Source organism: Colius striatus, chromosome 3 (genome assembly GCF_028858725.1).
Source record: "Colius striatus isolate bColStr4 chromosome 3, bColStr4.1.hap1, whole genome shotgun sequence".
Classification (NCBI taxonomy): Eukaryota; Metazoa; Chordata; class Aves; order Coliiformes; family Coliidae; genus Colius; species Colius striatus.
In genome coordinates, this window is record NC_084761.1 from 71,073,744 (window position 1) to 71,087,943 (window position 14,200).

Here is a 14,200-nt window from a genome sequence, read left to right on the forward strand (position 1 = left end):
CTGTCCAATATGTATTGGAGCCTCCTGTATGAACTGTAATCAATTTCTGTATGCAAAACCAATTGCAGTCAGTTGAAGCACATCAGTCAAAAACCAATATCCCATGTAAAATCAAAGCCATGTCCCTCTCTGGAAAACCCTAAATAAATGTGCTTTAGACAACATACAGCTTTGGAACAGAACAATTAACTCCTACCTCAGAGCTCCCCTAAACCAAAACTTTCTTCTAGCAAGAAGCTAGGACTGCAGCAGTAACTGCTAAATCAGTGTTACTCCTGTTTCTCTTTTGAGATGTCTCAGAACATATGCACACATTTTCCTGAAACACCATCTTTGTGCATTTGCACACGATTCCACATAGTTGTACTCAGTTCTGTTGGAAAGTGCAGATTTTCATGCAGACTTGAGGAAAGACAGCCAAAAATCTACTGTGGAAGTGGTAGTCATAGAGAAACATCTCCCAGTGTTTCTCAGTTCTAGCCCCGTTGCCTTCCTGGCATTGTCTCAACCTTTCAAAGTAAGTAGTTGCATATGAGCAAAAGTATCCATATCCCAGCTGCTGGGTATCTGCAGTTACTGTGCATTATTAAACATTTATGAAGGAACAGCTTCCAAGAAGACCAAGTTGAGCACAGAAGCAGTATTTTCATCTAAGGTTACCTCAGAGTCCAGATGTCATTCAGCCCGATCCATGTCTTGGAAGACAAATGTGTCTGCAGCATTTATAAGTCACAGAACACCATAATTTAGTCTTGTCTGACTTTTAGCAAGTATACAAGAGTTTTATGTGAGTGTTGTGACCTTACACTAGTCAGTGACAGCCAAAATTTCAAAAAGCCTTAACCCATCTCATTCTTCTAGTTGAGAGGCCAAGACTAGGTTAACCAATAATTGCCCCAAAGTGTTTTTCAGAGGTACCTTGTTTCCCTCTTCAGCCAAGTCCAGAGACTTAGCTTCTGACACATGTGGATGGAGGATTTGTAGCTACAAACATTATTTTCAGTAATGCCGATCTCTACAGCACCTCTCAGATGGGTGCCTCTGCAGGGCCATCCAGACCAGAAACCAAGCCTTAGGTGCTCCTAGCTGTCTTCTGGGTGAGCTTTCTTCTACCTTTTTACTAAATAGGGAAGTAAAAAAAATACACTTCCTAAGGCCATGCTCTCCACTACCATGGAAGGGATTAGGCCTATCAGAGAGCAATTCAGAAAAAAAAGAACAATTTGCTGCTTTAGAGAATTACCTTTTTATTAAAATCATTCTTACTCACTGCTTCCCAGCTCAGTGGAGATACCAGGTCCTTTGCAAGATACAGTGTTAGTTTTGGTCACCAGAATGTGAGAGAGGGACAATTTTACTGCAAAGTACAAACTTCACCAATATGTCCATCCTAATTCAGAAAACAAGCACTAAGGCAAAATATCACTACAATTAAATGAAATTATAGCTTTGAATATGAATCTTTGCTGGTTATATCCAACAGGCTCAGTTGCTTCAATCTGAGAGACAGTAAATCTTTTCAAGGGGCTTTCAACCTGTAGTTTAGCTAGAAGTAACCAAAACAGTTACAGGCTATGAAGGCTGCAATGTTCAACCTGCAAATCTTGTATTGTACAACTGCCCCAAAATCCTTGTGCCTTCCTGTATATTCACTGCATTATTATACCATTCCTTAATGCTGTTTGTTACAGGTGGATTCAAAGATGAATCAATTTCTGTATTATTTTTAAAGGAAGATAATAGAATCATAGAACAGTAGGGGCTGGAAGGGACCTTTAGAGATCATCTGGTCCAATCCCCCTACAGAAGCAGGGTCACCTAGACCAGGTCACACAGGAATGTGTCCAGGTGGGTCTTGAAGACCTCCAAGGAAGGAGACTCCACACCCTCCCTGGGCAGCCTTTGCCAGGGCTCCCTCACCTGAACAGTAGAATAGTTTTTGCTTATGTTTAAATGGAACTTTTTGTGTTCCAGCTTCATCCCATTACCCCTTGTCTTGTTGCTAGATACCATTGAAAAACAGATCAAAGTAAGGCCTAACAGTACAATCTTGTATATCAACTGTTCATCTTACTCCTTAACACTATGAGAATGCTCACAATTCTGATGTGATCTGAGTTCCTGAGAAGCTGCCAACGCGCTGACTTTGTTTTTATGAACTTTAGATGTCTCGCCATAAGCTCCTGAATTCTGTAATAAAACAGCAAGAGCAAAATGTACCCTGGAAGATGGCCTAATGCAAAACCATGGCACTGATTTTAAATCATAATGTTACTGCATTTTTGGAACCTTTCCCCATCCTAATGTGCATGTCAGCTGTGATAAAAATATTGAGCAACAAGCTTTGAACTATTTTAGTGCTCTGTTGAAGTGTTTGAAGAATATTGCCACGCCAATTTAGCTACATTTTACAATAATCGGTGATTTGAGACAAATTATGAAGTAAACATAGCATGTCTGAACCAAACAAGTACTTTTAAAGATATTCTAAATGAAAACACATTTAAGCCTATTGTTATCGCTTTTAATACAATCTCCATGGAAACTACATAAAACTAACTTTCAATATCTAGTCTTTCTTAAATGGTTTGTGTTGCCTAAATTATACATGAATTGAGCATAATTTGTTTGGTATTTTAATGGTCAGTCATGGAACAGTATGTCCTTTGGAACATGCTATAATTGAGTGAATTACTTCATTTACTGTATGTGAGATGCAAGTTTATACCAGCTTTGTAATGAAAGGAGGAGGGAGAAAAACTTTTAAAACACCAACGTTTGTTCTGAATTGCATATATCTCAATTCACTGCAAAGTTTTTAAATTCAAACAGAGAAAGACTTGGTCAGATTCACCTCCAAAGTAAACTTGGCTAAAATTAATGCAGTTACATTAAAAACCAGTTTGTTTCACTAGCTTCAGGGCTACGACATATTTCCAAGGATGTTGTTAGAGGCATAAACTCATGAACAGGTTTCAGCTTGTGGAATGACCCTTTCCCAGGTTCTCAATTATAGTATTTAAGTGCTTACTGGAACCTGTCCCATAAACTCTTTCCCAATATACTTTATGGATGTAAGTGGTAAGGAACAGATACTGTGCAAACACAATTCAGTCAGCCTGTTCCTAAACCTGACAAATTCCATGTACCAGTACTATATTTTCTGTATACATGCTTGTACACACATGGAGGAGCCATTGACAATCCCTTTAAGGTACACTACTGGATTATACTAAATAGCCTTATTCCTTATTCTTACTCAAGTTCAGTGTTATCTCTGATGACTAAAGCTCAGATGGAGATTGATTTGAACAAAAATGTCCTCAGATATGATGCCAAGCTGCATTTCTTCCTCATTCACAGCCCCAACAGATGTTGGCTCTGCACTTCACAGTCTTCTCACATCACCTACCAGTGATTGTAGGAGATGACCCAAGAACTGTCCTCTGCTCTGCCAGAATCAGATTGTGTCTAGACCCATGCCATGGCCTCCCAGAGTCCCCTCAGAACTCATGCCCTCCAGGTGCCACTGGCTCCTTGCTGCCTGCTGCCAGTTGTAGTTTAACCTCCATTCAGCGAGGAGGAGTGAGGCTGTAGCAAAGCAGAGAAACACTAGGCATTAACAAGTGATATAGGACAAGCCCCAGTGTGTGACAGCTGAAAAAGACCTAAAGTTACATGTGGATGCCACCATGGGCAGACTGCGGTGGTCAAGTGAAGAGTCCCCATGTGAACCTCATGACAAAGACGTGTCCATAGACAGAAGTGCCATCACATGTGAGAGATTAATTTGTCCTATTTCTCTAACTATTAGTGCCTAGTTTGTTTATCATTATGCCATGGGACAGCAGTGACTTCACAGTGCAGATTTGGAGCCACACCAGCAGAAGTAAAGGCAGAATTTTCAGAGAACAATCCTCAAGGTAAAAGTCACAGCGTTTTCCCAAGGGAGATGCATAGTGATAGAACACACATACTTGAAGACAAAATTTAAAAATGTATATAAATGCATTTCAAATGGCTTCTTGTATTAAAATGCTTAAAATTTGATTTTGAATGAATAGCCATCTGTCTCAAGGATAAGTTCAATAGAAGCTCTTATTCCACATTACATACCTCTTACTTTGCAAAATGCTTCCTGAAACTCATGCTAATTAATGCACAGAGGAAGGAAAGCATCTATCTGCCAAGAAACCAGCAACTCCTTGATGTCCATTTTGATCAAAGACCTAAAGTACATACTTCAAGAAATGCTGTTAAGCTGTTGTGTATTTTTTAAGTTCCCCACCTTGAATAAGTCTGAGAGCAGAAAAGGTCAAATTATGTAGTAGAATTACACTCTCTAGTGGTGAAATCCTGGCCCCTGTGTCACTTCTCTCTGTAGCTCCATCACGTACTTCTTGTTCTTTCAGGAGATTAACAAATAATTAATTTCATACACGTTGCTACCAGGAGCTATTTTATTGGAGATGGTGCAGCTACGAGCTCTTCTCAATCTAAAAATTAAAAGGGAAAAAAATGAGACTTCAGCAAAGAAACAACAACCAGTCTTCACCATATGCAATCATTGAAGGCAACGAATAAACACCGTCCATGTGCATATACACATACAGCAGAGGACCATAAGCTCTGCTAACCTGTTGGATGTTAGAACACGCTCCTTGCCATCTTCTGTAGCCTCTTTAGAGTGTAACCTAAGCTACATAGCTCAGTTTCAGGAAACAGCCAGAAGCCCTACAATTTCATTTCTATATCCTATCTGCTTTTGCAATCTCTACCTCCTGCACAACATTTGATTTCTTTGTCCTTACAAAGACAAAACTCTTGTCTTCTCCCTTCTTAATCTCTCCACTGATGCTGTCTCTAGTCAAGGGTTTGTCCAGAGAAGCAAAGCCACGTGAAGGAAAATGTTTGCCATGCACTATATTTCAGCAAAAATAATCAGACCATCTGCTTCCATGATATGATTTTACAGTAGGCAATCACTAAAATCAGGAGTAATTGCATTTTTAAGGCTGCAATGGTAAATCTACATTAGTAAGCAATTTTTCCCAGGAGGAACAGATCAGTAGAGGGAAGCAGCTGTAGCTATGACACAGACAGTTCAAAGGCTTTACTGCAGACTGATTTCCTGAGCTGTTCCTGAGCCATACATTCCCAGTATGCATGTGGTTGAACCAAAAATTACTTGAGACTAATGTTCTCATGAGGAGCAGAAGGACATTCTCAGGGAGATTGTAGATGTGTTCTTGTGTGACCTGATCTAGGTGAACCTTCTGTAGCAGGGGGAGTTGGAATGGACAGTCTTTAGATGGATGGACTGTCAAACCCCTACAATTCTGTGATTCTGTAATTTCTATCTGTGATTCTGTGACATGTGTGTGCACCTGGAGGAGAGCCTCCAATCCAGTTTCTGTCAGAGACCAGCTCTTTCCAGGACGATGAAGGACAGGCGGACCACTGCTCTTAGGGCAAGTGACAGTTTATTGCTTCTTCTTATGCTCTTTTTATAGTCAGTACATATCGCAAAGGTCATCAGTATAGGTTAACAAACAATATGAGTACGTATATTTTCTATATGCTACAAATCAATCAAATGTTATCTACAAAATTTATGGTACTGTTTACTACATTTTTGTGATATATGTTCCGTGGCTACAAGACATCTGGTGTCCTTATCATTGTTGTGTATACAGGATGTTTTTGCTTAAGTTAGGGGCTTTGTTTAAGGAGCCAACCCTTTCAGGCAGGCTTCCTTAGAAAGGATTAACCCTTACCAGGCAAATCCTTTCGAGGGCCATTCTACCCTTTCAGGCAGATTGGTCTCATCATTTCACCCTTTTTTCTTTTTATTCAGTATGTATTGTAGCGGGAACGTGTTGTGTAGCCATTAATTGTAATTTTTTAGTTTTTATACTCGTTTGTTTTATCATATCATACATTAAACGAAATATGCAAGGTAATACTACAACTAGGACAATTATGCATAAAGTTGCTCCTATAAGGCAATAGATTCCTTTATAAAATGAAGATAAGGATGGAAAAGAAGCTTTTAAAACACTAACAAAATCATGAGCACGTTGGGCGAGAGGCAACTGCAATTTTTCTGTATTTTGTAGAGAGAGAATTTCTCCATGCAATTGTTTTAAGTTAATTGAAGAGTTGGCATTATTCCATATTATGCTAAGCCAATAAGCAAAGATCTGTAATGATGACCAATAGTTAAAATCATGTTGTTGTGGTCGAGGTTGTTGTGGTATCAGCATCAGGCGTTGAAACCTCTTTCGGAGCTTGCCTATTTTCGTTTTTGGCATGTCGAACACAGCGTTCTGGAATCCACCGAGGTACAGGCTCATCTGTTGGGAAAATACAAACATACCCTCTACCCCATAATAGAACCGGGTCAGGGCCTCTCGTGGATCCATCAATAGGATCTTTCCATAATACTGCAGGTTTCTGCTGAGCTGGGGATTGCCAATGACGATCAGCAGCCGAAAGGCCAGCTGCATCGAGAGTAAAAAAGTTTAAAACAAAAAGAGCATGATTTAACAAAGACAAAGGAGTGTCCTTAATCCCCCATGTCCCCGTTTTTAATTTCTTTAATTGTGTCTTCAGAGTAAGGTTAAAGCGTTCAATCATGCCTTGACCCTGTGGATTATAAGGAATCCCTGTTTTATGTGTTATAGAAAAATGAGCACAAAATTTTGAAAATTTAGCACTAGTATATGCGGGGCCATTGTCTGTCTTGATAGTCTTCGGTATACCTAAAATTGAAAAGCAGTGTAACAAATGTGAAATTACTTGTGCGGTTGATTCTCCAGACAAAGGAGTGGCTACTGCAAAATGAGAAAAGGTATCAAGGGTTACATGGATATAAGAGAGGCGGCCAAAAGAAGGATAATGAGTAACATCCATCTGCCAGAGATCATTAGGTAAAAGACCTCGAGGATTAACTCCATAATGAGGAATTGGTAAAAAAGAAACACACGAAGAACATGTTCGAACAATTTCTCTAGCTTGTTCTCGAGAGATATGGCACATACGTTGTAGAGTAGCTGCAGGTAAGTGATGCAGAGAGTGCAAACGCTGGGCTTCTGCAACAGTAGCAACAGTAAAACGAGTTAACAAATCAGCCTGATTGTTGCCGTGACTCAAAGGTCCAGGTAATTTAGAGTGACTACGAATGTGTCCTACAAAAAGAGGTGCATCTCTTATTATTAAGAGAGATTGAATCAGACCAAAATATCGTTGTATAAAAGAAACTTTAGAAGCTATGACAGGAACTGTTTCTAAAAATTGTAATGAAGTGACAATGTAACGACTGTCAGAATAGATATTCAAAGGCTCAGAAAATTTCAACAGTGCTTGATAAATTGCATATAATTCAGTCATTTGTGCAGAAACATTCTCTAATTTCCAAACATATTGGTCTGTAGGAGTATACAAAACTGCTTGTCCATTAGATGATCCATCTGTAAAAACAGTCAATGCTCCTGTTATAGGAGCTCCTTTAACGACCCTAGGAAAAGCTAAAGAATGATAGGTAGCAAAACTAAGAATTTTATCAGAAGGGAACTTTTGTGTTATTTCTCCAGGAAAAGCAGCTAAGGCTACAGCAAAATCGTCTACAGTGGCCATCAGCCAAGTAATTTGAGCAGGTGTGTATGGAATTCCAATTACTGCCGGTTCTCTCCCAAGATGAGTAATACATAACTTTCGTCCTTGTTTAATTCGTTCTGCTATCTTTTGAGGATATGAAACAAGAACTCCTTTTGCAGAGTGAGATCCATGTATCCAACACAGAACACCGTCTTGATACAAGACTCCTGTAGGAGTCATTACTGTAGGCAAGATATATAAAAAGAAAGACTTTGTTATGTCTGCATATTGTAATTGAGCATTTTCTATGGCCTTTTCAACCAATCGAAGAGCTTGTTTTCCCTCTTCTGTTAACTTGCGAGGAGAGGTAGGATCAGGGTTTCCCTCAAGTATTTTAAAAAGAGGATGCAAATCGGCTGTTGTTAACTTAAGAAAAGATCTGAGCCAATTAATGTCTCCCAAAAGTTTTTGAAAATCATTCAAGGTTTTTAAAGAATTTGTTCGTATGGCAATTTTTTGTGGCATAAAAGATTTAGGATATAGTTGAAACCCCAAATATTGAAAAGGATATGATTTCTGTACCTTTTCTTGTGCTATTTTCAAACCATGTTTAGTTAACATCTGTTCAATATGAGCATAAGCATGTTGCAACTTATCGATAGATGAGGCTGCTAAAAGGATATCATCCATATAATGGATACAAAGAACATCAGGAAATTGTTGTCTAGTCGCTTTTATACTTTCATGAACAAATTTTTGACAAAGAGTAGGACTATTAGCCATTCCTTGAGGCAATACTTTCCATTGGTAGCTTTCCATAGGTTCACTAAAATTTATGGATGGAATGCTAAAAGCAAATCGACATTTGTCATCTGGATGTAAGGGGATAGTGTAAAAACAATCTTTTAAGTCAATAATTATTTTTTCAAAATTTTGAGGAATGGCAATAGGACTGGGTAGACCAGGTTGTAACGCTCCCATGGTACACATTGTTTTATTGACTTCTCTCAAGTCTTGGAGAAGTCGCCATTTCCCCGATTTCTTTTTTATAACAAAAATAGGTGAGTTCCATGGTGATGTGGAAGGTTCTATATGACCTAATTGTAATTGTTCCACTACTAATTGACGAGCAGCTTGCAATTTTTCTTTAGTTAGAGGCCACTGATCAACCCAAACAGGATGATCTGATTTCCAACAGATTTTATCTGCATACATAGTTACTGATAAATTTATCAGATTAACTGCTAGGCGTATAAAGGTATGCACCCATTTGTGTCAAGATATCTCGGCCCCAGAGGTTAAGAGGCAAGCTTTCTAGTACATATGGTTGAATGGTACCAGAGTGTCCCTCTTTGTCTGTCCAACTTAACAACTTACAGCTTTGAAGAGGCAAATTTGCAACTCCAATTCCTTTTAGATCAGCTGAAGCATGCTGTAAAGGCCATTCTTTTGGCCATTGTTTTAAAGTCATTACCGATACATCTGCTCCGGTGTCCAAGAGTCCTGTAAAATTTTTACCATCAATTGTTAACTGAAGTTCAGGTCTCTGATGATTGATGGGCTGTAAAAGATAAACGTCAGTAGATCCAAAACCGCCTGTTCCCCGAATGTGGGAATGAGCTTTTCCTATAGATGAAACATAAGGAATTAAAAGCAACTGTGCAATCTTTGTTCCTGCAGGTAGATTAAAGACAGAAGTTTCAGATTGTAACATAACTTTTAACTCTCCTTCATAATCACAATCAATTAGTCCTGGTATAACTCGCAATCCTTTCATGCTCAGACTACTTCGTCCCAATACCAAACCGCATGTTCCCGCAGGTAATGGGCCATATATCCCTGTTGGGATAGCTTGTGCCCCCATTTCAGGTGTTAATACGAAGTGGGAGGAGGAACACAGGTCCAGTCCGGCACTATGACTGGTGGCTCGGTGGAGTTGTGAAATGGATTGTTTAGCTGGTGCTCTGAGGTTTGCACCTGCACAGGATACATCCCCTGTTTGTTTGGGTGGGCCCGGGGCAAGCCCATTGAGAAGTTTCCCGGCTGTATCAAAGAATTGCCATTCTTATCATATTTAGATCGGCATTCATTAGCCCAATGATTACCCTTTTTGCATTTTGGGCATAAACCTGGATTTTTTCCATTATTACTTGGAATCTTTTTATTAGGACATTGACGTACTTGATGTCCCATTTGACCGCAATGAAAACAGCTACCAGGAGGGCCTGCAACCCTTCTGTTTTTCTTAAATTGCATTGCAGCTAAAACTTGCTCAACAGGTTTGCCCTGTTGTGCTGCAGCAGTGACTATGCCTTGAATATACCCAGAGCTAACATCAGAACATAATCTGATATAGTCGTTTAATGTTGATTTATTTTTCCAAGGTCTTAATATGGATTGACAGATATTATTAGCATTTTCAAAAGCTAATTCCTTAACTAAAATCATAGCTGAATCGGTGTCTTGTATGAGCCTAGATGAAGTTTGTAACAAACGAGATACAAAATCATGATAAGGTTCGTCTGGTCCCTGTCGGACTTTAGTTAATTCTTCCCTAGACGTTCCATGTCTAGGTAGCCCTTTCCAGGCTTTCAAACCAATTTCTCGAATGGCATCATATGTCGCAGCAGGGTAAGTTAATTGTTGTGCCAGATCAACATGCGGTCCTGTGCCAGCTAACATTTCATGAGTAATTCCTTGTTGGCGAAAGTGTGGTTTTTGAGAATAATCATAACAGGAATCCATAAAATCTGTAAGCCATAACAAATATTCTCCTCCCGTTAAGGTAGCTTTAGCTAAGCCTTTCCAGTCCCATGGGGGAAGAACTTCAGCTGCAATGGTCTCTAGAATAGCAATAGTATATGGTGCAGTTGCACCATATTGAGCAGCAGCTGTTTTCAATTCTTTAAGATTCTTAAATGTAATGGATGTATATGTAGCAATTCTAACATTGGCTTGAGTAGGGTGAGGAGCATATGTTATAGGATAAGCATGCAATATTTTTGAAAACCCACTCACATCTTCACCTTGTTGTTTAGCTTGTAGCAATGATAACTGTAAGGGTGAGTGAGGTGATATTTGATGGTATATGTCAGGAGGGGGCGGACGTCTACCAGCTTCTATTGCTGGTAAAACAACAGGTTCCTTTTTTAAAAGTGTTTGCTGTTTCTTCAATTTAAAAGGCGTATTAACAAACACTTGATCATCTTCATTATGATACTGAGCAGCTTCTTTTTCTAATTCAGCTTCCTCATCGGAGGATAATTCTTCAGATAATTCTATAGGTCTCAAGGCGCTCTTGCTTTGTTTTAACGGTCGGCATTTTTTACCTCCCGTATTTGAGTACATAAGAAAGGGATTTTTAAATTTAGATTCCTGAATATCTTTTTGTTCATTATTGATTATTGATGGATATTCAGGTGGAGCAGAGGGTTGTGAATCGGGATTAGTAAGAGCAGAAGGTTTTAAACCTGAATCCGCTGAACGAGATCGAGGACGTGTTTGTCGTTGCCATTTATCATATTCAGTATCACCTTGTAAACATTCTTTAATTAAAGTCCATAAAGGAAAAGCATCTATAGGGATCTTATCAGGGCCATTAGCAGCATAATAGCTTTTAATGTTTTCACCAACCTTATTCCAGGTTTCCAAGTTAATAGTGCCTTTATTCGGAAACCAAGGACACACAGTGTCTATAAATTCTAAAAATCCACCCACTTGCTTGGTGGTTATAGATATATTTCGACTTTTTAACAACGTCTTAACCATAGCTACAAACAGCTGTCTTTCCGTACTATGTACATGTCCCATATTTTAAATTGTAAATGCTGAATATGAGGGAGCCCTACCGTTGAGTCACGAGGTTCAGTTTGGACCCCCTTGCTTTCTAAGACACCTTATAGAAAGGGCTTAGGTGCGGCTGGATCCAGACTTAGTCTCAGACTTGGTCAACGGAAAATCTAAGACAAAAAAGGGATTTTTGTTTTTATTTTACTGAGATAAATTTCTACTTTCTTATATTTTACACCTTCCTAGTAGTTCTGCCCCCCTTTATTTCCCCTTTTCCTTACCGCGGTTCTGTTGATTCGGAGGCAGCTCACCCTGGTCAAAGGCAACCGAGTTTCCCGGGTTTCGGCACCATTTGTCAGAGACCAGCTCTTTCCAGGACGATGAAGGACAGGCGGACCACTGCTCTTAGGGCAAGTGACAGTTTATTGCTTCTTCTTATGCTCTTTTTATAGTCAGTACATATCGCAAAGGTCATCAGTATAGGTTAACAAACAATATGAGTACGTATATTTTCTATATGCTACAAATCAATCAAATGTTATCTACAAAATTTATGGTACTGTTTACTACATTTTTGTGATATATGTTCCGTGGCTACAAGACATCTGGTGTCCTTATCATTGTTGTGTATACAGGATGTTTTTGCTTAAGTTAGGGGCTTTGTTTAAGGAGCCAACCCTTTCAGGCAGGCTTCCTTAGAAAGGATTAACCCTTACCAGGCAAATCCTTTCGAGGGCCATTCTACCCTTTCAGGCAGATTGGTCTCATCAAGTTTCCATTAAAAGAAATCTGGTCCCCCATTTACCAAACTGCTCCACAGTCTGTGACAACACATGCTGAACCGCATGCAGTGCAGTAGGCTAGGTTTGGTACATGCCAAGGAAAGCATGTAAACATGGTTTAGAATCATATCAGGGTCAAATTAATCCATGATGGTGGAGGCAAAAAAGCTCTCTTTGGTCCAGGACATTTCCTTTCCCAGGTTTCAAACAGAAGGAACAAAATGGGGAAATGACAGTACAGAAGATACACATAATGAGTACTCCTAAATCAAGGGTTTGATCTATTGGTATATACAGTTTTCTGTAAGTTATAGCCAGGTGAAATTTGACTACAGCAGACTGTGAGGCCAGTGTGGTGATTTTGCAGCACAGACATTTGAGCCTGCCCCCACACGATCAAATGACCACTCTTCCCATATGGGATATTAGCTATCAGCAGACAGAAAGATCCATTCCCCCCCTTTTTTTTTTTTTTTTGCATGTAATCAAAAATCTGACCACAGAATATGAGGTCAGAATATCACAACTTCATCTTTTCCAATATGATCCTTTTCAGTACTGTATTTGGGTCAAGATCCAAATTTCAGTGCTGGATTCCATTCCTACTACAAGAAAAATCAAAATCCAGGTGAAAGTCAACAACTCTAGGGGTAGAGGCAGAGAGGAGTATAAATTTCTATCTTGATTTTGCAGCTGAGATTAAAGCCAAGCCTTTGTTGTCCAAGATTGTGAAGTTCAGAGTAATTAATCCTTGCTGTGAAACCCGTCATTTTGTTATCATGAAATCAATACATTGGCTCTCATCTTACTTCTGACCCTGACACTTAACCCCTTCATCTTCTTTCCTGGTGTTTTATTTTATTTCATGAGATAGCATTCTGCTCATTTTAAACTTGAACCAAGGTTTCAGATGCCTTGAGGGGAAAATCTTCATGTCTCCTCCCAAAAGACCATGGACATAACCATTGTTTTTGATGGATTGCAGCAGGATCAAGAAATTTCCGCAAGAGCTACTTTTGCTTCTTGAGAGATATTAATGAACTCAGAATATGTCCTTGCCAGTGCTGCATTTGAAAATGAGAGGAAGATTTGTCATGTCAAATGAAGCTGAAATACAGAACACACTCTTTGAGCGAACATATGTTCTCAGCCACCTACTGCATAATCCATACAACGCATTCAGTCGTTGTGCTGTTTACATGTAAGGGTATATTTAGACTTGAATGACTGGATAAAAAGGAGACCAAATGCTACTCCAGCTATGGCAATAGTACTTTTCTAATCAATTTTTGAAATCTGCTGCCAGCATTATCTTTCACCATCCTAAAATATTGGAAGACTTATAGATGATCCCATACCCACTCGCTTCATTACTATTCTGATGCAAAAGCAATCTGCTATTGAGTGGTCCCAAGCCAATCTGTCCTGGCCAAAATCCAGCCACTCTTTTTCCCCCTGATGCCTGCACACTACCCCAGTTAAGCCTGTTGTGCAGATCTCCTCTCTGGGTGCTTCCATCCAAGTCTTGAGGTCAGTGTCAGCCACTAACACACTCTCCCCCGGTGATCCCACTGTTTCCCCATCAGCTGCCATGCAGCAAAAGGCAGCAGGGCAGCGCGCACACGGTTTGCTGGGAAAGTCTGAGTTATAGCACTCAGGTCACTGATTCAATTACTATGAAAATTGTCCCAGTCCTAAAAAGAGCCTCCTGCTATGCCTTTGAGCTGAAGGAGTCAGCTGGTCGGTCCTGCACACTCTTCCCTCACAGGCAGCAAGGTTCCAGCACACTGGTGTGATGACTGGAGGGGCTACTACGCTGAACTGAAAGGCCACAAGAAAGGAGATGGCATGTACCTCCCAAAATATCAAAATGAGGTGTTCTCAGGTCTCATGGTCACAGAGATCTGATTGTAACAACAGAGACTGATGAGTTTTCTGGAACTCCTCAGGCACAAGATGAATAAGCAGAAATCAACAAACCTATTTGCACTCCAACCGGAAAGCAAGCTTTGAACCTGTCTCTCTAAAAG

At 39.7% G+C, this 14,200-nt stretch overlaps 1 protein-coding gene across 1 annotated transcript; it reads right to left on the reverse strand.

Annotated features, from left to right (window-relative positions):
• Nucleotides 1-9,386: 9,386 nt before the first annotated feature.
• On the reverse strand, nucleotides 9,387-11,661 carry LOC133625114 (endogenous retrovirus group K member 5 Gag polyprotein-like). Its single transcript, XM_061992587.1, has one exon. It carries the CDS (start codon nucleotides 11,407-11,409, stop codon nucleotides 9,472-9,474), a length of 1,938 nt encoding a protein of 645 aa, XP_061848571.1. The 5' UTR covers nucleotides 11,410-11,661; the 3' UTR covers nucleotides 9,387-9,471.
• Nucleotides 11,662-14,200: the final 2,539 nt, after the last annotated feature.

Bases quoted from the DNA above. Each gene is read 5' to 3' on its own strand.
- LOC133625114 (XM_061992587.1), bottom strand. From the start codon at position 11,409: ATGGGACATGTACATAGTACGGAAAGACAGCTGTTTGTAGCTATGGTT.